At 42.2% G+C, this 22,274-nt stretch overlaps 1 protein-coding gene across 2 annotated transcripts in view; it reads left to right on the top strand.

Moving 5' to 3' along the window:
* IQCA1 (IQ motif containing with AAA domain 1) overlaps positions 1-22,274 on the top strand; it is a 152,791-nt gene that overhangs the window by 73,957 nt on the left and 56,560 nt on the right. For both annotated transcript variants that reach the window (XM_059167631.1, XM_059167632.1), the window contains exons 8-11: positions 965-1,096; positions 9,586-9,661; positions 16,462-16,568; positions 16,734-16,835. In XM_059167631.1, the coding sequence (XP_059023614.1) occupies positions 965-1,096; positions 9,586-9,661; positions 16,462-16,568; positions 16,734-16,835 (417 nt within the window). The remainder of the gene's footprint in view (positions 1-964; positions 1,097-9,585; positions 9,662-16,461; positions 16,569-16,733; positions 16,836-22,274) is intronic.

Genomic DNA, 22,274 nt, shown 5'->3' on the forward strand with positions numbered 1-22,274 from the left:
TCTCCAGAGGTAACCACTGCACTGTATTTGGTGTTTGTCATTCCCTTGTATTTATTTGTACTTTGCCTATGTGCATATATATCCCGAAACTGTAGGGTGTTATTCTTTTGTTTAACCGTGTGCATTTTGTACAATAGAATAAACTTATGTATGTTGTTCAGCATCTTGCCTCTTTTCTTTCTATGTTGTGAAATTCATCCTGGTTAGCCTCTGTTTGAATCCCAGCTCAGCACTCACCTGCTGTATGCCCTTGGCCATGAGACTGACCTCTTTGTGGCCTGTTCTCTTATCGATAAAACAGGCTGGTAACAGCTCGCATCCCTAGGCTGCATTTAGCAGTAAACGAGTTCATCTTTGTGCAGCTCTTAGAACCGTGCTTGGCTTATCATAAGACCAATGGTTGGAAATACGGACCTGATTTTAGAAAATGAAAATAGGATACTAAGTCCCAGAGATGTTACGCCGCTTACCTTGGTCCCATGACCAGCAATGTGTCCTAGGGTCTACACAGCCTCGTGTCTCCCAGAAGTCGCTCTTTGGGAGACCTCAGCAAGCGGGACCTCCGCAAACATCTGTTGTATAGAATGGATTGTATCGTTTTTTACAAACCCTTACTAATTCTCCAATGATGCTAATCCGAGATGAACTGATAAGTGGGATTTTGTCACTGTAGGAAATACAAATTAAATCACAGAGGAAAGAAACCAACCCTGAGAAGAGAGGCATGATCATTTATGGGAAAGCAAAGTGACAGCAAGAGCAATTGTCAGGCAGAGTTCGGACAGGAAACTCAGGGTGTCCTGAGCTCCACTGGGGAAGAGGTGTGGGGGTGGGGCCTGGCCTCCTGGCTGCGGCAGAGATCCTGAGGAAGCCGTCACCTCCCTCATGTTCATGAGAGGGAAAGCAGTCCTTGTCTTGATCAGGCTCCATGAAATCATGATGCTTATTTTTTGTTTCTTGCCAGGTTACTGAAGATATTATTGCAAACCAAGAAGAAGAAGAGAAAAATAAAAAGAAGAAAAAGAATAAGAAGGCCAAGAAACCCAAGAAACCTAAAAAAGAAAAGGAAAAGAAGGGAGCAAAGGAAAAAAACAAGGTAAGGAATTTGGAATTTTAAAAGAAATTTTCCAGGTGCCTGGGTGGCTCAGTGGGTTAAGCTGCTGCCTTCGGCTCAGGCCATGATCTCAGGGTCCTGGGATCGAGTCCCGCGTGGGACTCTCTGCTCAACAGGGAGCCTGCTTCCATCTCTCTCTCTCTCTCTCTGCCTGCCTCTCCATCTACTTGTGATCTCTATCAAATAAATAAATAAAATCTTTAAAAAAATAAAAAAATAAAAGAAATTTTCCTTAAAGTGGCTTTTTTGCTTTGAACCAGTGACATGATCTCCAATCTCCTGAGACTGCAGTAGTTCATTTCCTAGGAAACCGTTCTACCAACTATTTTTCAATATTTTTTTATGTTGTTTGATCACCAGTCATCATCCTCCCTATGACTTATAATAAATACCTATTAGGATAAAGGTGGTTTCAGTGACTTTGATACTTTGTGTTATTCACATATGTTATAGCTTTGAATTTTTATTCCTCAAAATAAATGATCCGCCTGGTCTTTCCTCAAGGTAGAAACCAGGCGAGACTGCAAAGTCAAAATAATCCCTACTTTAACCAAAGTGTGTTTGTTCAAACTTTTTACTTCAGGTTGACATAGTGGATGCATTTTATTGGAAGTTTTCATTTCTTACTACCCAAAAGAAATCAGATTTCAAACAGTGTCACTTTGGGCCATTTCTCGTATTCCAGGAGGTGAGTTCATGACAGAAATAGGACAGGCTACATCATCAAGGACAAGTGATGGGATCAAGGAGTCAGAAATTGTGAGGAGGAAGGAAAGGAGGACGGTGGATACACAATGACAATACCCAAATTCCAGACCTTACAGGAAAAGAGAGTGATATTGTGGGCTTTTCATAGATTGCTTTTATGATATTGAGGTATATTCCCTCTATCTCTACCCTGTGGAGAGTTTTAATCAAGAAAGGATGCTATACCTTCTCAAATGCTTTTTCTACATCTGTTGAGAGGATTATATGGTCCTTGTCCTTTGTTTTATTTATGTGATGTATCATAATGATTGGTCTGCAAATGTTGAACCACCCTTGTATCCCAGGAATAAATCCCACTTGGTCGTGGTGAATAATCCTTCTAATGTACCATTGGATCATATTGACCAGTATCTTGGTGAGAATTTTGGCGTCCATGTTCATCAGGGATATTGGTCTGTAATTCTCCTTTTTTGGTGGGCTCTTTGTCTGCCTCACAGAACAAGTTTGGAAGTTTTTCTTCCATTTCTGTTTTTTGAAATAACTTCAGAAAAATAAGTATTATTTTTCTAAATGTTTGGTAGAATTCCCTCTGGGAAGCCATCTGGCCATGGTCTCTTGTCTGTTCGAAGATTTTTTTTTGTAAGATTTTATTTATTCTTTTTTTTTTAAAGATTTTATGTATTTATTTGACAGTCAAGTAGGCAGAGAGGCAGGCAGAGAGAGAGAGGAGGAGGCAGGCTCCCCACTGAGCAGAGAGCCTGATTCAGGGCTCAATCCCAGGACCCTGGGATCCTGACCTGAACCAAAGGCAGAGGCTTTAACCCACTGAGCCCCCCAGCGACCCTTGTTGGGAAATTTTTGACAACTGCTTCAGTTTCCTTGTTGATTATGGGTCTGTTCAGGTTTTCCATTTCTTTCTGTTTCAGTTTTGGTCATTTACAAGTTTCTGGGAATGCATCCATTTCTTCCAGATTGCCTCATCTGTTGGCATATAGTTGCTCATAATATGTTCTTAAAATTATTTGTGTTTCCTTGGTGTTGGTTGTGATCTCTCTTCTTTCATTCGTGATTTTATTAATTTGGGTCTTTTCTCTTTTGTTTTTGGTAAATCTGGCTGGAAGTTTTTTGATATTGTTAGTTATTTCAAAGAACCAGCTCCTAGTTTCATTAATCTGTTCTACTGTTCTTTTCGTTTCTATTTCATTGATTTCTACTCTAATCATTATTTCTCTTTTCCTGCTTGGTGTAGGCTTTATTTGCTGTTCTTTCTCCAGGTCCTTTAGGTGTAAGCTTAGTTTGTGTATTTGAGACTTTTCTAATTTTTTAAGAAAGGCTTATATTGCTATGTGCTTCCTTCTTAGGGCCCCTTTTGTGGCATCCCAATGGTATTGAACAGTTGTGTCTTCATTTTCATTTGTTTCCATGAATTTTTTAGTTCTTCAATTTCCTTGTTGATCCATTCATTCTTTAGTAAGATGCTCTTTATCTTCCAAGTATTTGAGTTCCTTCCAAATTTCCCCTTGTGACTGAGTTCAAGTTTCAAAGCATTGTTGTCTGAAAATATGCATGGAACAATCCCAGTCTTTTGGTACTATTTGAGACCTAATTTGTGCCAGTATGTGATCTACTCTGGAGAATGTTCCATGTACACTTGAGAAGAATGTGTATTCTATTGCTTTAGGATGGAATACTCTGTATATATCTGAAGTCCATCTGGTCCAGTGTGTCATTCAAAGCCCGTGTTTCCTTGTTGATCTTCTGCTTAGATGATCTATCCATTGCTGTAAGCAAGGTGTTAAAGTCCCCTATTATTATTATTTTATTATCAATATGTTTCTTTAATTCTGTTATTAATTGGTTTATATATTTGGCTGACCCCAAGTTAGGAGCATAAATATTTATAACTGTTAGATCTTCTTGTTGAATAGACTCTTTAAGTATGATATAGTGTGTCCCTCTATATCCCTTACTAAATTCTTTGATTTAAAATCTAATATTCTGATATAAGTGTTGCTACCTCAACTTTCTTTTGATGTCCATTAACAAGATAAATGGTTCTTCACCCCCTCACTTTCAATCTGGAAGTGTGTTTGGGTCTAAAATGAATCACTTATCCATCAACAGATGAATGGATAAAGATGTGGTAAATATATATATATATATATATATATATATATATATATATATGGTAGAATATTACTCAGCTATCAGAAAGGATGAACACTTACCATTTACATCAATAAGGATGGAACTAGAGAGTATTATGCTAAGCAAAATAAGTCAATCAGAGAAAGACAGTTATCATATAGTTTCACGTATATGTGGAATATGAGAAACACTGCAGAGGATCAAAGGGGAAGGGAGGGAAAACTGAATGGGAAGTCAGCAGGCAGGGAGAAAAACCATGAGAGACTCTTAACTATAGGAAACAAACTGAGGGTTGCTGGAGGGAAAAGTTAGGGGGATGAGGTCAGTGGGTGATGGACATTGAGGAGAGCATGTGATGTGATGAGCATTGGGTGTTACAGGCAACTGATGAGTTATTGAACACTACACCTGAAACTTATGTTGTACTATAGATTGGCTAATTGAATTTAAAATTTTAAAAAATAGCCAAACTCCACATAAATGCAACATTTTGCATTTATGAAAGACAACATTTTGTTAAAAATTCCTTGCATGACTGCAGCCACCCAGCTGGAGGCAATTGACCCTTTTGCAAGGCTCATATTCTGCACCATGATCATCAGAAATCATCCAACTGCCCCCATCTGTCTTTGTCCCTCTCCTTCACCATGTTCCATTGCTGTGAACAAAAGAAGAGAGACCTCTCACTGCTCACAACCCACTCCACTGTAGTCCCCAACTTAGTCCCCCGCCACTCAGTATTTTGTGCTGACTCCTCACCTAATTCCTCCCCAGGAATTTTTCCAAGTGTAAAGGAGCTGCTCCATGCAAAGTCACACTACCCACCCAGGCAGCTGCATCCAAGGATAGCCATGTTTGGGTACAAAGACCCAGCCCCCACACTGGGACATCTCTGAAGCATTCTCCTAGCTCCTGGGCTCCCTGTAAGGTCAGCTGACATCTCACATCAAATTGCATCAGAGCTCACTTGCATCAGCTTCTCTGTCCATTGCTGCTTCTCTCCCTCCATCCTTGTGGGTGGGTTCCCACAGGGAACCTGCACAGCCTCCATCTGAGTGTTTCCATGGAACCCAACCCACAAGGCCACCTGTTGCCCTACTGCTCTGCTTGTGCCCCAAATCTTCTAACTTGTTGCAGAAAAAAATAAGAAGAGAGCTTACTTCTTAATTTTAAAAGCCCTCCTCTCACTCTGCAAGATAATTTTGAAGCCGTGCCAAAGAATAAGGACAATTGGAAGAATTTCAATTTTATTCTAAGCATTCTCTTCCTCTAAATATGCATTAGGGAGTTTGACACTTGCTAATTAAAAATTCACTGTTAATGAAGCTTGTTCCATAAAAATTCTGAAATTATCAGCTATACAATCTGGTCTTTGTTGAGTGAAGGTATTTTATTAACTAGCTATTAAAGAGTCATTTAATGATGAACAGTTTGAGACAAAAAGAGAAGTTTGAGTACATCAGCATTTATGAAGTAGTTGCAAATGAAGGGCAAAATCCTTCACAGTTCCTTAGAACTGAATTTATTCTTGATAGGTATATGTCTACACAGTAACAATGTGATCATAAATGGTAATCTCTAATGAAATCAATATATTTACATTATATTGCTACTCATATTTGAGGTCAGATTATCTCTTTTATTAACTTTTAAAAATCTTATTTTAGAATCAATCCCAAGGCATCTAGAAGCATTCTTGAGACAAGCTACTCAAAATCTTTGTATGAGAATTGGTATTTTGACCTGTAGAAAAAGCATCTATTATTCATCCTGGGTAAAGGGTAAGGCAGAGGAGAGAGGAAACTAGTTTTGTTCAACTTACGTAACTGACTCACCCCTACTGTTTCACTGTAGCACAGCTGTGGGATTATCCTTCAGGTATTTTTATAAATTTGGTCATTTCTCAATTGCTAGTCCATATATACTCAGAAAACTTGGTAAAGACCTCCTATTAAAAACAAAAAACTGAGGATTATCTGAATATTTCCACTCACCTCGATAAATGAAAAATAGTCTCTTGTCAAAATATCATAGGAATACAACTTTTGTCAGTCCATAAGATGGCTACAAAAGAGCCTAAGGGGCCCCAGAGGGGCTGTTGACATGCGTCTGGTGGTGGGTAAATCTGAAGGCTGGATAAGGACCAGGAACTACAGGAAGGATTCCAGGCAGTTGCTGAACCAGAGAACCAGAAGGCAACTTCAGAGCAAGGATGACAGACTCTAGGGAGAGGATGTGATATAGAGCTGGGAAAGCTTGGAACAGCCATGGTTGTTAGGGCAGAACCTGCTGGAGGAGACAAGAGTCATCCCTGGGATAGTGACGTGAGCAAACCTGAGTTGTGTGAGTTGTAGTCTAAGGTTTGTGGTTTGTGGCTATGGTTGGGATGGCCTGTGGGTGAGGGTGTAACCAAGACAAGGAAACCAGTAGGTCCAGGCTTAGACGAGAAGCAGGGTTAGTACAAGTCCATGTCTCACCAAAGGACAAGTGTGGGCCAGCAGCCATAGCCCCTCAGAAGTTTGCATCCATACACATGGGAGGATGCATTTAAAGCCAAATGTCATTCACGAGGTTGAGAGCAAAGCAAGTGAGTTCTAATCACCTCGTTGATTTTTTCTGAAAATAATGAAGAAGGAAAGGTGCATCCAGCTGGTGGTATGAACATCTGGGCTCATAGGGAGCAGCAGAGTAACACTCTTCTCTAATCACAAAGACCCATGGTCATGCTTTCATGACTTCACCTCCCACCTCAACCCCTTCCTAGGGTCACCTCCATCTGAATAAATGTGTCTTGGAGTGATCTGCCCAAAACCTCTCTCCCTCTGATCCTAGTGCAGCAGAAGAGAGCTCCCATTAGATACTCTGTTATTCAGGACTCAGGATTAGTGAGTGTCCCTATAGAATCTTAAGACACTTGAGCCTGAAGGTAACTAGAAGGAAGTTTAAAGGTGAGAATTTGTAGGCTTCAGTGTCCCTGCTTGGATTTACAATTTACTGTGGGGCTAACAGTAGGAGAAAAGAGAGGGTCGAAGTAAAATAAAATAAAGTATAGTAAAATAACTATGGGGCGCCTGGGTGGCTCAGTCAGCTGGGCATCTGACTCTTGATTTCAGCTCAGGTTATAATCTCAAGGTCACAAAATCGAGCTCCGGGTCAGGCTCTGCACTCAGGGGGAAGTCTGCTTAAGATCCTCTTTCTCCCTCTCTCACTACCCCCCTTCTCTTCCACCCAGCTCACATGCATTTTCTCTCTCTGTACAAAAATTAAAATAAAATAACAGTGGCTGGTAATCTTACATTCATTTGACCATTTCAACGAAAAACTTTGCAAGCAATTTAACATTGGAAGCATGAAGTCTTCAATTTCATGTCTAGATCCATCCAGTGACCCTGTATACTGAGATGCTGAAGGACAGAAGCGAAGAGATTAGTTTAGGGGTTTTCACCCTCAGAGCTAGTAAAGGGAATACATAAAAGCACCATATACATCTTCAAAGATGGGCTTTACAAGAGTTAATCTTTTCACCCCTAGACAAGAAAAGGAATGTCTATCTTGTACCTTATTCAAAAATTAACTCAACAAGGATTATGGACTCCCATGTAAAACCATAAAACCTTCAGGTAAAAAGAGGAGGAAAAATATCTTCAGGATCTAGGGCTCTGCACACAGTTCAGCTTGACAACCAAAAGTGTCCATAGAAGTGAAAGATTGATAAATTGGACATCATTTTAATAAAAAGTTAAAAAAAAAATACTTTAGCTCTGGGAAGAGGATAAAAAGACAATCTACAAACTGGGAGAAAATGTTGGCAAGTTATAGATCTTGCAAAGGGACTTGCATCCAGAATATATAAAGAATTCTTAAAATTCAACAGCAAAAAAAAAATTGTCTTTCTTTTGGATCTTTGGTTTGCTAACCATCTCTAAAAGTGTTAAGGATCACAGGTAAGGAGATCTGTGTTAAGACTTCGTGATAGAGGGGAATGCGAGTGTCAGGAGGACATTCTCTGCAAACCAATAGCCATCTTTACAAATGTGCTTTCAGTATCAAAGTTACACCATTAGCCTAACAAGTCAGCTATGTGGACCTCTCTTTGGCTTCAGGAGCCAGAAAAGGAGCACTGTGCAATCCATCCTTACAATCCTTTTCTCTTTGTTATTTTTCAAGCTATATGTTAAACCATTTGGAACTATTTTAAATGTATTTTACCTGACCAGAACACAGGATCATGTGAATACAGAAGAGTCCTCTACATTCTAACTTCATGCTGAATCCTGGGAAGAGCCTAGCACCCGCATACAGCACCCATTAGCTTTAAAAGCTTCTGTTTGTCCAAGGGGCTACCCAGCCTTTCTGTGATCCCAGTGCCCCTTCTCCAGCAGCCTGGCCCAAGGAGGTGCTCCAGACTGAACCACTGAGCCAACCACATTCTTACGGTATTTTAGGGGACTTCAAACAAAACTTTGTACTAATTCACAAAGATGGAGACATGAATGTTGTGAATTTCCAGAGGCTGTTATCAGGAATAAGGATGTCATCATGGAAACATCCATTCTGAGCATGTTCTGTGTCCACTGAGGGGCAGTGAGAGGGGAAGATAAGAGGAAGTGAGAAGCTGCTGATCTCCAGAGGAAACAGACACACTTAACCTAGGAAACAGAGACCCCAAGGATAGACTGCCTGAAATTGTATGTAAAGTTTTATGTGAAAATGCATTCCTCTGAGAAGAAATTATGTGAGTTTTCTTTATGTTTCCTTCTGTCTGAAATGCTCAAAAACCACTACTTCCAGAAAGGAGCAGCACTCCAAATCCCAAAAAGGCATGAGTAACTTATCCCAAAAAGGCATGAGTAACTTTTTTTTTTTTTTTTTTTTTTTTTTTTTAGTAGCTTTGATTCTTAATCTCAATGAATGGAGAGAAAAGTGTGAGCAGAGAAGTAAAATGACATTCTAAATGCAAGCTTGAAAATAGGAGGTTATGTTTGTTTTTTGCAACGAACTATCACTTTTTTTGATGCATTTTTATTTTAAAATATAGTTAATAGTAATGAGAGCTCCTGGGCCAGTTTCTACTTCTGGATCTGGAATTGATGTATAATTTCACTCCTAGTTGAGTGGGAAATGATCAGCCTCTTCCAAATCACAGTAACCCCACCCCCACCCCAAGGACACAGACCCCAAGGGAACCATTAGATTATCTGAAAGCCACTGAGTAACCAGTCTGACATTTGAACCTGCAAGCTGCTGGAGGGCGGCGGAAGGACTCAGGCTGGGAATCAGTTTTCAGAGCAAAGAAGGAACCAGAACATCAGACAACAGACCAGACTCAGGGCTTGGAGTACCCCAGGAGAGGTGACTGAAATAGGGGCACCTCAGTGAGCCTGCAGGTGGAGCTAAGTTTCTAGAACCATCCATGCCCTGGTTGGTGGACACCACACTCCCTGCTCAGACTGGCCAGCAGGGAAACTTCCCAGGGGGGTAGGCAAGTTCATAAACCAGGAAAGAGCCTGTGTGCCTTACGATAGCCCTGTCGTCAGGATGTTCACCGGGTACTGTCTCATCCAGACAGGTACGGCAGCTCTGTAATTAACAGAAATCTCATTCTTCTTCAACAGGAAGAAGATGAGGGCTGGAAAATGTCACCAAGTGTTTTCCTTCCCACGATGCAAGAAGGAAATAACGTGTACAAAGGTTAGTTTAGGAGACCATGCGGGCCCCCCGGGAGTTGCCCGGCCCACCCAGCATGACCTCTGGCCCCGCACCCACCCCGTGAGGGCCATAATTAGGCGCTCAGTAGGGAGAGGCTGAAAACACGCAGCTCATGGCCCAGACCTTCCGTCCATCTCTATTTTAAAATTCCTTCCAGACGCCTAAAGGCATAGGGTCGGTAAAAGACCAAATATGAATAGTACGAGAACACAATCGAACCCTCCATTCTGTTTTCAAACTGTAGGACGTCAGCTGAACATTCTCTTGCTGGAATGAAAGGGATCGGCCTAGATTGTTTAAATTAAGAAAATCAATACCAGATGTACAATAAGATATTCTAATCCTGTCGGACAAAGACAGGTGCCTGAAGACCGACACAGAGTTCTTTTGTCCATTGTTCAGCGTAATTAGCATAGTAGCTAGAATATGAGGGGAGCTGCAAGTGTAGGAATTAGTCTTTCAGACATTTCTATTACAGTTTACTGGAACAATTACCCAGCTCCTTTGGCTTCACTCCTCTCTCAGGATGAATCTCAACCCTGAATGAGGGGCCACGATGACCCTGGGCATTGGTCCTCTTTGGTAATTGCTAAAAAATGCAATAGGGACATGGAGTAGAATATTTCCAAACGTCAGTCACACATGGGCTTCCTCCCTGACTCTGGTCTTATCTGGACAGCACTGGTACTGTTAATCACTTAACATACTTTTTCATCGACTCATGGTTTTTACCCCCAATAAACTGAGCTTCACCCTTAGCCGCAAGATCCATGTCGTTTCAGGTCTGAGTTGCTAGTTGTATGAAAGAAAAAATCCGTGCTCCACCCGAAATTCTTTGACTTTCCACTAATGGCAAGGGTCCCACCCTGCACATGGTGCTGAACCAGGACAGGGGGGACAGGGGACATCACCAGGACTAGCCGCTGTTTTAATTGGGGAGGACGGAGGTCAAGGCAGTAACCTCACGTTATTAGATGCCCAAAGCACGCAAGCCTCTGTGTTTTCCATGTTCGTCTCATTTGATCTTCACGACAATGGCAAGAAGTGACCCAGCGACCCCTCTATTGGCAGGTACTGTTAGAACACATGCTGCCACTCAAGTCTCAAAGTCACATCTTTTTTTAACATTTTATTTAAATTCAAGTTAGTTAGCATATATTGTATTATTAATTTCGGGGACAGATTTTAGGGATTCATTAGTTGCATATTAACACCCTTGCTCATCACATCACGTGTCCTCCTTAATACCCATCCCCCAGTGACTCCATCTCTCCGTCCACCTCCCCTCTAGCCACCCTCAGTTTGTTCTCTGTGGTTAAGAGTCTCTTATGGTTCTTCTCCTTCTCTGGTTCCGTCTTATTTTATTTTTCCTTCCTTTCCCCTATGTTCATCTGTTTTGTTTCTTAAATTCCACATGTGAGTGAGATCATGTCGTATTTGTCTTTCTCCAACTGACTTATTCTGCTCAGCATAACACCCTCTAATTCCATCCACATTACTGCCAATGGTAACATTTCATCCTGCCTGATGGCTGATTAATACTCCATCATATATCTATACTACATCTTCTTTATCCATTTGATGGACATTGGGCTCTTTTCATAGCTTGGCTACTGTGGACCTTGCTGCTATAAACATTGGGGTACAGGGGCCTCAAATCATTATAAAGCAATCACTATCAAGACACATTCATACCCTTATGTCTTCGTCTTCATTCAACAACCTCTGTGTCCAGTGTGCCAGGTGCAAGGCAACCGTGGAGATACAAAAATGGTGCCCACCATCAACCTACTCACAACATACAGGGTGTGGCAGAGATGGATGGGACGGGCCAGGGGCACAAGTTGAGTGGCTTGTGCAAATTAGGCTGGCGGCAACAACACCCAAGGGTCAGCTAGGAGCTGCATGCATCCCATGGCAAGGTCACCGGTGTGCTGTGGATGCCACAGGAACCCAGGTGTGTTTGCAACATGACCAACTTCTTGTTCACACGCTTTGTGCCACATTTCTTTTGCTCTTTATAGACCCCTCATAGCTTCATATGCTACACATCGATCACCAACCTCCAAGGTCATTGTTTGCACCTTCTAACACATCAGGTCACTGACCCGCTCAATGTTCTGCTGAAGTCCTCTTTCAGGCAACAGTTTCCCTCAGTGTGTGGAGGGCCTAGCTCCCTCTGAAATTACTATCAGGAGAGAATAAGGGGAAAGACAGGAAGGTGAGAGACAGCCAAGCCTTCCTCTGCCATTACAGGAAGTCAGGGGCTCCCATCTCAAATTCAAAAATCAAGAAGTAGCAGTGACATAGCTCGAAATAGAGACATAGCTCGAAAAGTTCTTGGGAAGCTAGACCACTTCACACTGGCTTCACACCCTCCTCTCGTGGGCTCCATGCTCTTCCACCAGCAAGCTAGTCGGTTCCACCTCAGAGACCTGATGTTGTCCATTCCCCTTGCCTGGAATGCTGTCCCTGCAGGCCTTCCCCAAGACCTTTGTGGGCTGTCTCCAGCCTCACCCTGTGCCCACCCTATTTTACTCACCTCCATCTATGGGGATGGGGGTGTTCCTTGCTTCCCCATGGGGGGACGTGGTCCCAGACCACAAGGCCCCTCACTGTCTGCCTACTCTGAGAACAGTGCCTGCTCCACAATCAAGCTCCATCAAGTAATGAATTAAACTTATGCATATATCAGATTTGCAGATAAATCTGAAATTATTCCTCACAATCTTAAACGAATGAATGAATGAAAACAGGAATGAATGCCATTGGGCAATTTCTCTGGAAGGCAGAATTAGACTGTTTTTTGTTATAATCCCTTCCATCTTATCAGACTCAGTCTAAAACAATGTGCCTGTATTAATTTGATAAAAGCAAAAATTAACTTGGGGGAAATCTGATGTTCCCGTGGGAAACCAAGGCTTGCGACCTGCTGACCCACTCGGGAAAGCTCTTGAGACTTTCCACACCGTTTGTGTAATATGTTTCCATTACGCTGTTTGTAGAATATCTGTTTCCATTAAGGCTAAGAAAGAAAAAAAAAAAAAACAAGCAGTGGTCACTTGGGAGCAGGAAATGTGAAGGACCATTTTCCTAGTTGGGTTTGTGGCGTTTCCTGTGCTATCTGCCAGGTCTCTGGTCTTTTAAAGAAATTAAATGTCTTCATCTTAGAAATCTTTTCTCAAAAATCAAAGGTTTTCCTTTTCAAATAAGACATTAGCATTTTAATCACCCCCCTACGTGAGAAACTGCCCTGGCCAGCTTTTCACACTCTGGGGATGAAAGCTCCTGGGGCAGTTGTTAGTGCTTTGAGGACCCTGAAAAGCTTCCTGCATTTGTAAATGTCCATGAAATTCTTGAAGGGATTGAGAGGTGCCCTGTGCCGAAGTGTCATGAGAAATGCAAAATTTCCTCGCAAAACCAGGACCATTCAAAGGGCGGTGGAGGTGAAATCAGCAAAGGCCACTAAGTTCCGCTTTATTCGTGAGACACAGTTACAACCGCAGAATGAGAATTTGCTGCGAGGTGCTTTTACATAAATAATCGCCTCGTGTTCCTTCCTGTTCAATAGTCTGTGTCCCTTTCTTTAGGAAATGCACCGCTTCCAGATTTTAGCAAGTCTGTCTAGTGAGAAAGCAAAGTAGCTACCTCGCCTCAGCAAAGCGATTTTGCTTTAAAAATATCTTAATAGAAACAGGTGAGCTTTGCTGTGGGAGATTTAATGATCGTGTAAGGGGGACATCTGGTAAACAACAGTTACTGGTAAATAGCATGTTTTAACACGTTTAAACCCTTCATAGTGTTTTCAAGGGGGAAGACCTTACAATTTCAAACATGGAAGAAAAATCATAATTGTCACACATTTTAAAGTTTTCCACAATTTAAGTTCATGTGCATTTCAGAAAAAGCACTCTGAAAGGACAGTTACCTTCAAATAAGGGACATGTAAACTACTTAGTTCTTCCGTAAGTGAACATGCACCTTACAGACCAACCACAAAATCCACCTGCTAGGGGGTTCGGGGCCAAGAATAAACTCAATTAATGACTTAAAACATGTTTTACATGAATGGGCTGACATACGCAATTTATGCAATGCAGTATTTTTCATTACCTGGCTGTAAAACACAGGATGGGCTTCTCTGGCTGGCACTCGGTCACAGGAGTGATTATTTAAAATAATAAAAATTCAGCTCCTAGCTTTCTAGCAATTTCCTGTGTGCCCACTCCTGTCAAAAGTGGCCTCCATCCCATCTGTTTTGGGTCGTCTCCTTCTTGGTCTTCATGGAGATGTGAACTCTGTTCCAGGCTGGTCACCTGCCCCTCCCAGGTGATGATATCCTCATCTCTGGGGTCATCCACAGACAGGCAGCCATCTAGGAGACAGGTGCCAAACCCAATCCCAACCCCATCATCCCTTGCCATCATCTCTGCCACAAAGACAGGGCCACCTGTCACGTGGCCACCCCGATGGGGAAAGACACATGGGTGAATAGACTTTATGAAATCTGTACCATGTTTGTCACTTAGTTCCTGTCTATTTCTTGTATGTCTACAGTAGCCACCCCAGAAGAAACTAGGTCCTTTCATCATCCTCGTTTTCCAAAATCTGTCCCCCTAGATTTGCATCACCATAGGCTGTGACCATGGCAGAGACCCTGACTAGTGCAGCAACTGGCAGAGCCCTGCCCAGCCACCACCCCCCACCCCACCCTTGATTCTCTGACAGGAAGCCGAGGGAGGCTGAGAGCCCTTGCTGGACCCAAATTCCAAATAGGCTCCTTTCTGGCCAACACTATGTTACACAGATGGCTGGGAGTGATGTGGGCCTGCCTGACCTGTGTGTGGCAATACCCTGTGGTGACCATTTCCACTTCTGGAAATTTCCATGCCAACCACCAGGAGCATTGTAGGGTCTTCAGCCTGGGGCTTCCACACTTTTGGAGAACTGGAGCTGCTTTCCACGTCCCATCTTCCTATAGTTTTCCTGTCCACAGGGTCCTGACTGATGACCTTGAGATGACACACTCACTGGTCCTCAGGTACCCTTTGCCTCCTTTTTGCTGACAAGAAAGTGTCTGCTCTGGGCACAGATGTCCTGCAGAGCCTCCTCCCCCCTCAGGAGGTAGGTAGGAATTTTCAACCAGGAGGGTGAAGACCATAAGACCAACAGCAGATAACCAGTAGGACAGAGGTTCCACCTGACCCCAAGTGTGGGCTGCATCCCTGGGCAGGTATCAGATAGCCAAAGCCCTTGGGGCAATTCTTTGTGCCCATCGGCCAAGTTTGAGTTGTGCATCAGAATCTCCTTGCTATGCTGACCTTCTCTCCAGAATCTGCAACTTTTCCTGGGTCACACCACATCTTGTCCTTTCTCTTGTCTCTGGTCTCTTTTGCTGACCCCGGACCCCTGTGACAGATTTGCAGATCTGACCCTCCCTACTCATTTGTTTGCCCAGGTATCTCTCTACATACCTTCTCCATTCTGTCTTCATGGTTGACACCGCTTGCTCTCCACAGCACCCAGACATCTGTTTCCGTCTGTTACTGTGACTGTCCCTCCCTTCTCAGTCAGCTGCTTCAGGGGGACACACTCCCGGCCACTCTCGGGATGCCCCTTCTGTGCCCATAGGGAAGGTCATGATTGAGAAACCTTTGCCCGTTCATTCACATGCTCAATGCCATCCAGCCCTGCACTGTCCCCCTTCTTCCCAAGTGGAGCCATCATCGGACAGATTGGGGGAGGCCTCTGCCCGGTCCCTGTGACCCTCTATTGCCTCCCCAACTTGAAGAGCATCATTGTCCCAAGGATGAGCTCCCAGTGGTGTAGCCAAGCTGGGTGGTGATTGCAGGTTGGGTTCTGGCAAGCTTCCATCACATTCTGAACATAGATTCTGGGAAAAGTTCTCCTTTCCCAGACTGACAAGTCTCTTTTTCCATAGGACACCACCCATGTCCCAGTGCCAGGATCCAGCTGAGCTGTACCTTGGCACACATTTGGAATTCCCCCCCTGAGAAATGAGCTATAGTTCAATTTTTTCCAGTGATACAAAATTATCCTTATTTCCTCTAAGGTCATATTTGTCTAACCATCCTCTTCACTGCCAGGGCCAGGCAAAAGGGAAATGCAAAACATGTATGATTTCAAACACATCCAAAAAGTAATTTAAAAATATAGCTGTCTGGGGAAAGTCATGGGTGCTTGTATGTTCAGTGTTGTCTTTTAACAAGGGGTTGGGGTCAGTTGCTGGTGGATTCAGCTAGCAATAAAATCTTCCACATTTAGTGAATTGTTTGAAAACTGAAAGTAATATAAAACATATTACAAAAATAGTCATCTCACCTTTGTCTAATTATATAATCCCAAGATTAATGTATTTTTTGAAAGATTTTTTATTTATTTGACAGAGAGAGAGAAATCACAAGTAGGCAGAGAGGCAGGCAGAGAGAGAGTGGAGGAAGCAGGTTCCCCGAGGAGCAGACAGCCTGACGCTGGGCTTGATCCCAGGACCCTGGGATCATGACCTGAACCGAAGGCAGAGGCTTTAACCCACTGAACCACCCAGGCGCCCCTAATGTATTATTTTTTACATGGATCTTGTCGTTTACATGGGTCTCGTCGCTCTGCCATCAATAATCGCTTGAGTATTTAATTTGAACTTGTATTCCATGCAATAGAATAGAAAATTAGACTTGTGTTTTTTATTGCAATCATAGTTTCTGTTCATTCTCATGTTGAAAAAAAAAAATCATTTTCCTTTTCCTGATCCTTCCGGACCACAGACCTGTGGAAGAATAAAGACGAGTCATGGAATTTCCCCCAGAACTATGACCCGGAACTGATCAAACAGGAGAAACGGAAGGAACTGGAGTCGGAGATCAGAGTGCAGGTAACACCACACTTTGCACAAAGACAGTCATCAGCGGCCACCGTTGGGCTTCTTTACCATTTCCCATCCACGACCGACCCAGAGCTTAAGCTATTTTTAAACTTCACAGAGAAAACACGAGACACACAAAGCCACTCAAAAGTGGTGTGTTTTGTACTCATATAGGTGGATGAGCTAATGCGACAGGAACTAAAAAACTTGAAACTGGCTGTGGACAGAGAAAAGGAGTATCCCGTCAAAGCAGGAAAGAAGAAAGGAGGTAAAAAGGTGAGGAGCAAGTAAGCATGGGAGGGATGAGGGAGACGCAGATTTGAATCACCAGCAGGAGCGCCACCTGGGGTCCCGGTGCTGAGTCCGGGTTGCTGCCTGGCACACCGGCCGACCCAGGCTGCTGTGCAGGGAAACGCCTTCCGTGGAGGGATGTGCCTTGTTCTACCATGCAGTCCTCAGGGACATGGGTTCATAAATGGGAGACATCCAACAGTCTGAGAGTGACCTGCCCCACACGTCCTCACTGCGGATTCGCATTACCCAGGTCCCGCAGATAGGATGAGGACCATCAGGGGAGCCAGTGATGTGCCCAAATGTCTGCCCCTTTCTCCCTTTGGGAAGATCTGTAAGGGCTGCCCATGGCAATGAGCAAGTTCTTTGTGAGTAATGGTTCAGATGAATTGAATTTTAAATTGCCACCAATCCATCTCACAGTGTTTTGGAGTAGCCAATTAGATCCTAATATTCAAAGTTCATTTACTGGGCCCTGTGAGAGAATAGAAAATATATAGATCCCTGCCTCCAGTTCCTGGCACAGAGCTCCCGAATCTCTTGTAAATCCTTACATCATGAGAGCACTTGGAGCATATCTGGGTGGGCTCCTGGATGGCTCTTGTCTAGGGCCCAGTCACCAGGAAGACCAAAGCATGATTATTAGAAGCTTAGAATTTTCAGCCCTACTCCTCATCCTCTAGCAAGGGGAGAAGGGCTGGAAAGGGGGTTAATAACTGATTGTGCCTGTGTGAGGAAGCCTCCATGAAATCCCGATAATGTCAGGAGGGTGAATGAACACAGGCATGAACAAGGAGGCAGATTGCCCCAACTCCATGGGGACAGAAGCTCCTGCACTCAGGACTCTCCCAGAACTCGCCCAAAGTACCACTCTGTCTGGCTGTTGTCTGTAACCTTCACATCCTTTAATAAACTGGTAAACATGAAGTGTTTCCCTCAGTTCTGTGAAATACTGTAACAAAGTAATTGACCTCAAAAAAGGGGTCATGGGAACCTCAGGTTTACAACCACTGGGTCAGAAACACAGGTGACAACACGGACTTGTGACTGGTGCCTGACGTGGGGAATGTGGGAGTAGTCATGTGGGATGGACCTTCAGCCTGTCGGATCTGGTGCTATTTCTAAGTAGGTGGTATCAGAATGGAGTCAAATTGTAGGACAGTCGATGTTGCTTGGTGGGGGAAACCCACCCATGCACATCTGGTGTCAGAAGTGTTGTGTATGTGGTAGTCAGTGGGAGCAAAGGAGAGACACAGGAAGAAAGAACTACTTTTCCTACCCTAGACCCCTATTTCCACTTTCATTCCAGATCCAGCCCTGCCACTGGGGCCAGAATCCTCCAAGGAGAGGCCAGACTTCTCCTCTCTGGCAGTGTTAGCAGGTGGAGAGGCGATCTTTGCCCCTTTGATGGCTTTCTTATGGATCCATGGCTGATCAACCCTTCTTGCAGTTCTGTACTCTCTTAGAGCTTTTCGTATATCCAACTACATGAGTGTCTATTCAGCCAATCCCCTTAGGATGGCGCTATCCCAATCCATTTTGTATTGAGTTTAACTCTGACTTTTCGGTTCAATACCTGAGTGTCTTTGATAGCCCTCCTTGAGGATACATCACTGAAGGTTAATGAGGGTGATCTGTAGGTTATTCTCTCACACCAGTAGGTGAGGACACTTATTGATGACACCATTGACTCTATTAATGTCTGCACATCTACATGAAAACATGATGTTTTGATGATTGATCATGGTAGTTAAGCTAAACAAAATGGGAAATGAAGGGAAGAAGTGGATGTACTCCTCTGGCTGAAAATAGTCTTTCTCCTTTTACCCAGCAAGTATCATCATGCAGGCCTAACATCAGACTGGACTTCCTCACCCTCTTACATGACTGCCACCTCTCATTCCTTGTAGTCTGGTGTGTGCTTGTTCCATGTCATGACTCAGGATGTCACAGGGAGGGATCACTGTGAATTTCCTACTTGGAATTAAGCTGGTTTAACATGCAGTGGGTGTGCCTATGCACACCCCAATAGATTGATGGTAATTGTGTAACTATGGAGTTTTGAGTGTCCCAAATTCCAATCCAATAACATAAACTTTGGAGACATAATGTGGTTTATTTTGTTAACTGAAACATAATTAACTATATCAAATCCCATCCTCAGAAAGACCATTAGCAGAAGGGGAGTAGTTTACCCTATACGTAGAAGAGGAGGGAAAGAACTCAGAGGGATAGAGTTAGGCAGTATTAACCCATCATCTTCCAGAGAAAGTGACTTAATCAGAAATTTTACAGCAGCCTGAGTCTTCCTTTCAAAATACAAATCTGATCTTATCATTCCATGCTAACCCTGTTCTATGGCATTTTAATCCTCTGAGAACAAAGATGACAGTCTTCAGCCAGGCTTACAAGGGCATATCTAACCTGGCCAGTGCCTTCTTCCCCAAGCTCTTCACCCATTCTCCCTTACCAGTTACACTTTAGCACCCTGACCTTCCTCTTTGTTCTCCAAACCCACTGTGCTCCTTCCCACCACAGGGCCTTTGCACATACTGTTCTCCCTCAAGAACTATCTTTACTCCCGTGCCCCTAATCCCTAGCTTTGTTAACTCCTACTCATCCCTTAGGTCTCAGTCCAAGCCTTTCTTCCTAGGGAAGCCTTCTGAGCCATCCATAGTAGGTCTGCTTTCTTTGTATATACATGGCATGTTTACTAGGTCTTCCTGATGCTTTATCAGAGTTTTAGTGTTATATTTACTAGTGAGATCATTTTATTGGTATCTTCTTTCCCGAACCTACTGGAGGACTATAAGTGCAGGCACTGTATGATTTTTTTTTTTTTGCTTATTCACCATTGTACCCCTTTCTGACACAAAGCAAGTCCTTAATACATATATCAAGTAAATTAGTCAAATCTAGTTCCCATGAAGATTGATCCCTATAAGCTAAATATATGCCTCAGAATATCACATTATAGCATCAGCAGCAATTCACGATATCCAGCCACCTCCCTTGTTGATTCCTTATTCATCAAGCAACCTTCGTATGAGTTATTATATTTTCATTTTGATTTTTCTATAAGATGGAGATGTCCAGGGTCTGATTCTCTTAGCAATTGTATGTCTCATTCTAAATTCATAAATTTATATCACAGTCTATCCCACATTCTCCTGCAATTCGTAGATCCAAAATTAGGCTTGGGAGACAGACTATCTGTATTAATTTTTTTTCATTCAACAAGTATTTATTCAGCACTGTATGCCAGGTATATTTCAAGGCATTTAGAGTACAGAAGAGAACAAGACAAGTCAAAGCTTCTGTACTGGCAAAGGCAAGTTTCCAGATCTGCAGGGCTAGATCATTCTGGATGTGCTGTCGTTCCCCTGATCACATCACTGGGTGAGGTCCTACCTCTCAGAGGCCCTCTGTTTCCTAAGTTCCTCTCCTGCCATAATCACAGAAGTTTTAAGGATATAGGAGTTCTTGAAGAAGCTAGGAATTTCCTTAAGTGTAAAATCCTTGGCTGACTCTTTTTTGCATTCCCAAGTGCTAGCATTTATAGTAGGAAAGGGTAGAATGCCATATTTAAAAATAAATTAAAAATCTACTTTTAAAAGAAACAAATGAACATTCTACAACTGAAAATTCTAACAGAAATTGAAAACTCCCTGAACTGGTTAACAATAACATGGACATGCAGAATACAGGTTGAGTTTAAAGACCAACCAAAAGGAAATCTAAACTGAAGCATAAAAAGAAGAAGAATATAAAGAACAGAAGGAGAATAAGAGACATTTGAGACATGGTCAATAGTTGCACTATATGTCTACTTGCAGTCCCCCAGAAAAGAGGAATGGGAAAAGAGCAATATATGAAAAAGTAATGTCCATGAATTTTCCCAATCAGATGAAATACATGAAGCCACAAATTCAGGAGCCTTAGTGAGGTCTAATAGGGTGAAACAAAGAAAACCACATCTCAACACATCATAGTCAAAATGCTAAAAGTCAAAGATAAAAGGCAAAATCTTACGAGTTTTTGTTTTGTTTTGTTTTGCTTTAAGACACATTTCTGGGATGCCTGGGTGGCTCAGTCGGTTAGGCCACTGCCTTCAGCTCAGGTAATGATCCCAGGATCCTGGGATCAAGTCCCATATCAGTCTCCTTGCTTGGCAGGGAGCCTGCTTCCCTTCCTCTCTCTATGCCTGCCTCTCTGCCTCCTTGTGCACTCACTTGCTCTCTCTGTCTCTGACAAATAAATAAATAAATAAAATCTTTAAAAAAAGAAAATAAAAACACATTTCCTTCAAGGAAACAAAAATAAAAATAAGAATTACTGCTGACTTTCCCAACAGAAACTATGGAGCCATAAGGCAATGAATGGCTTCTTAAGAGATTGGAAAAAATTAGCTATCAACCTAGAACTCTGGACCCAGAGAAAATATCCTCCAAAAATGGAATGAAATAGAGATGCTCCCAGACAAACAAAATCTTAGAGAACTTATCAGTGGCAGATCCACAATATGAAAATAGTAAAAGGATATTTTTCAGGTTAAAGGAAAATGATCCCAAATGGAAACAAAGAAACATAAGAAGGAATGATCAGCTATTGAAAATATAAAAGACTACTTTTAGAATATTCTGTTTTTTTAAGGCAGGAATAGTAACAAAGCCTTATGTATTTATAACGTAGAAATAAAATATGTGACAACAGCAATCAATAAGGTAAGTAGGGGTGAATGTACTTGTAAGGTTATTGTGTCATTTGGGGCACCATAAAGTGCTAACTTAAGGTAAACTGTAATAAGTTAGTAATATATTTTGTAATTCTCTAAATAGTACTAAAGTATATATCAAAAAGTAATAGTGAACATAAAGTGAGAAAATAAAAAATAGTTGATTGATCAGAAAGAATACAGGAAAGGAAAAGGAAAAGAAAAAAAGAACAGATTGCACAAATAGAAAAAGATATGGCAATGATAGAATTAAACTTAACTATTGGTACAGGATTAGATGCATAGATCAAAAGAAAAAAGAACACACAACCCAGAAGTAAGCCAACACGAATATTCCTGACTGACTTTTGATAGAAGTACAAAAATTCAAGGAAGAATAACCTTTATAATACATGGGGTTGGAACAATTAGATATCCCCAAACAGAAAAATGAACCTTTACCTAAGTCTCATACATTGTACAAAACTAACTCAAACCAGATCATACACTTAAACGGAAAATGTGTTATTAAAATATAGAAGAACATCTTTGGGATCTAAGACAAGGCAAAGTTCTTAGGAAAAATCACCAAAAGCAGAATTCATAGAAGGAAAATTTGGACTTGATCAAAATTAGAAACTTCTCCATGAAAGATTCTATCGAGAGCATAAGAAGACAAACTAGAGACTAGGAGAAAATATTTGCAAACA

This window comes from Mustela lutreola, chromosome 3 (assembly GCF_030435805.1).
Source record: "Mustela lutreola isolate mMusLut2 chromosome 3, mMusLut2.pri, whole genome shotgun sequence".
NCBI lineage: Eukaryota > Metazoa > Chordata > Mammalia > Carnivora > Mustelidae > Mustela > Mustela lutreola.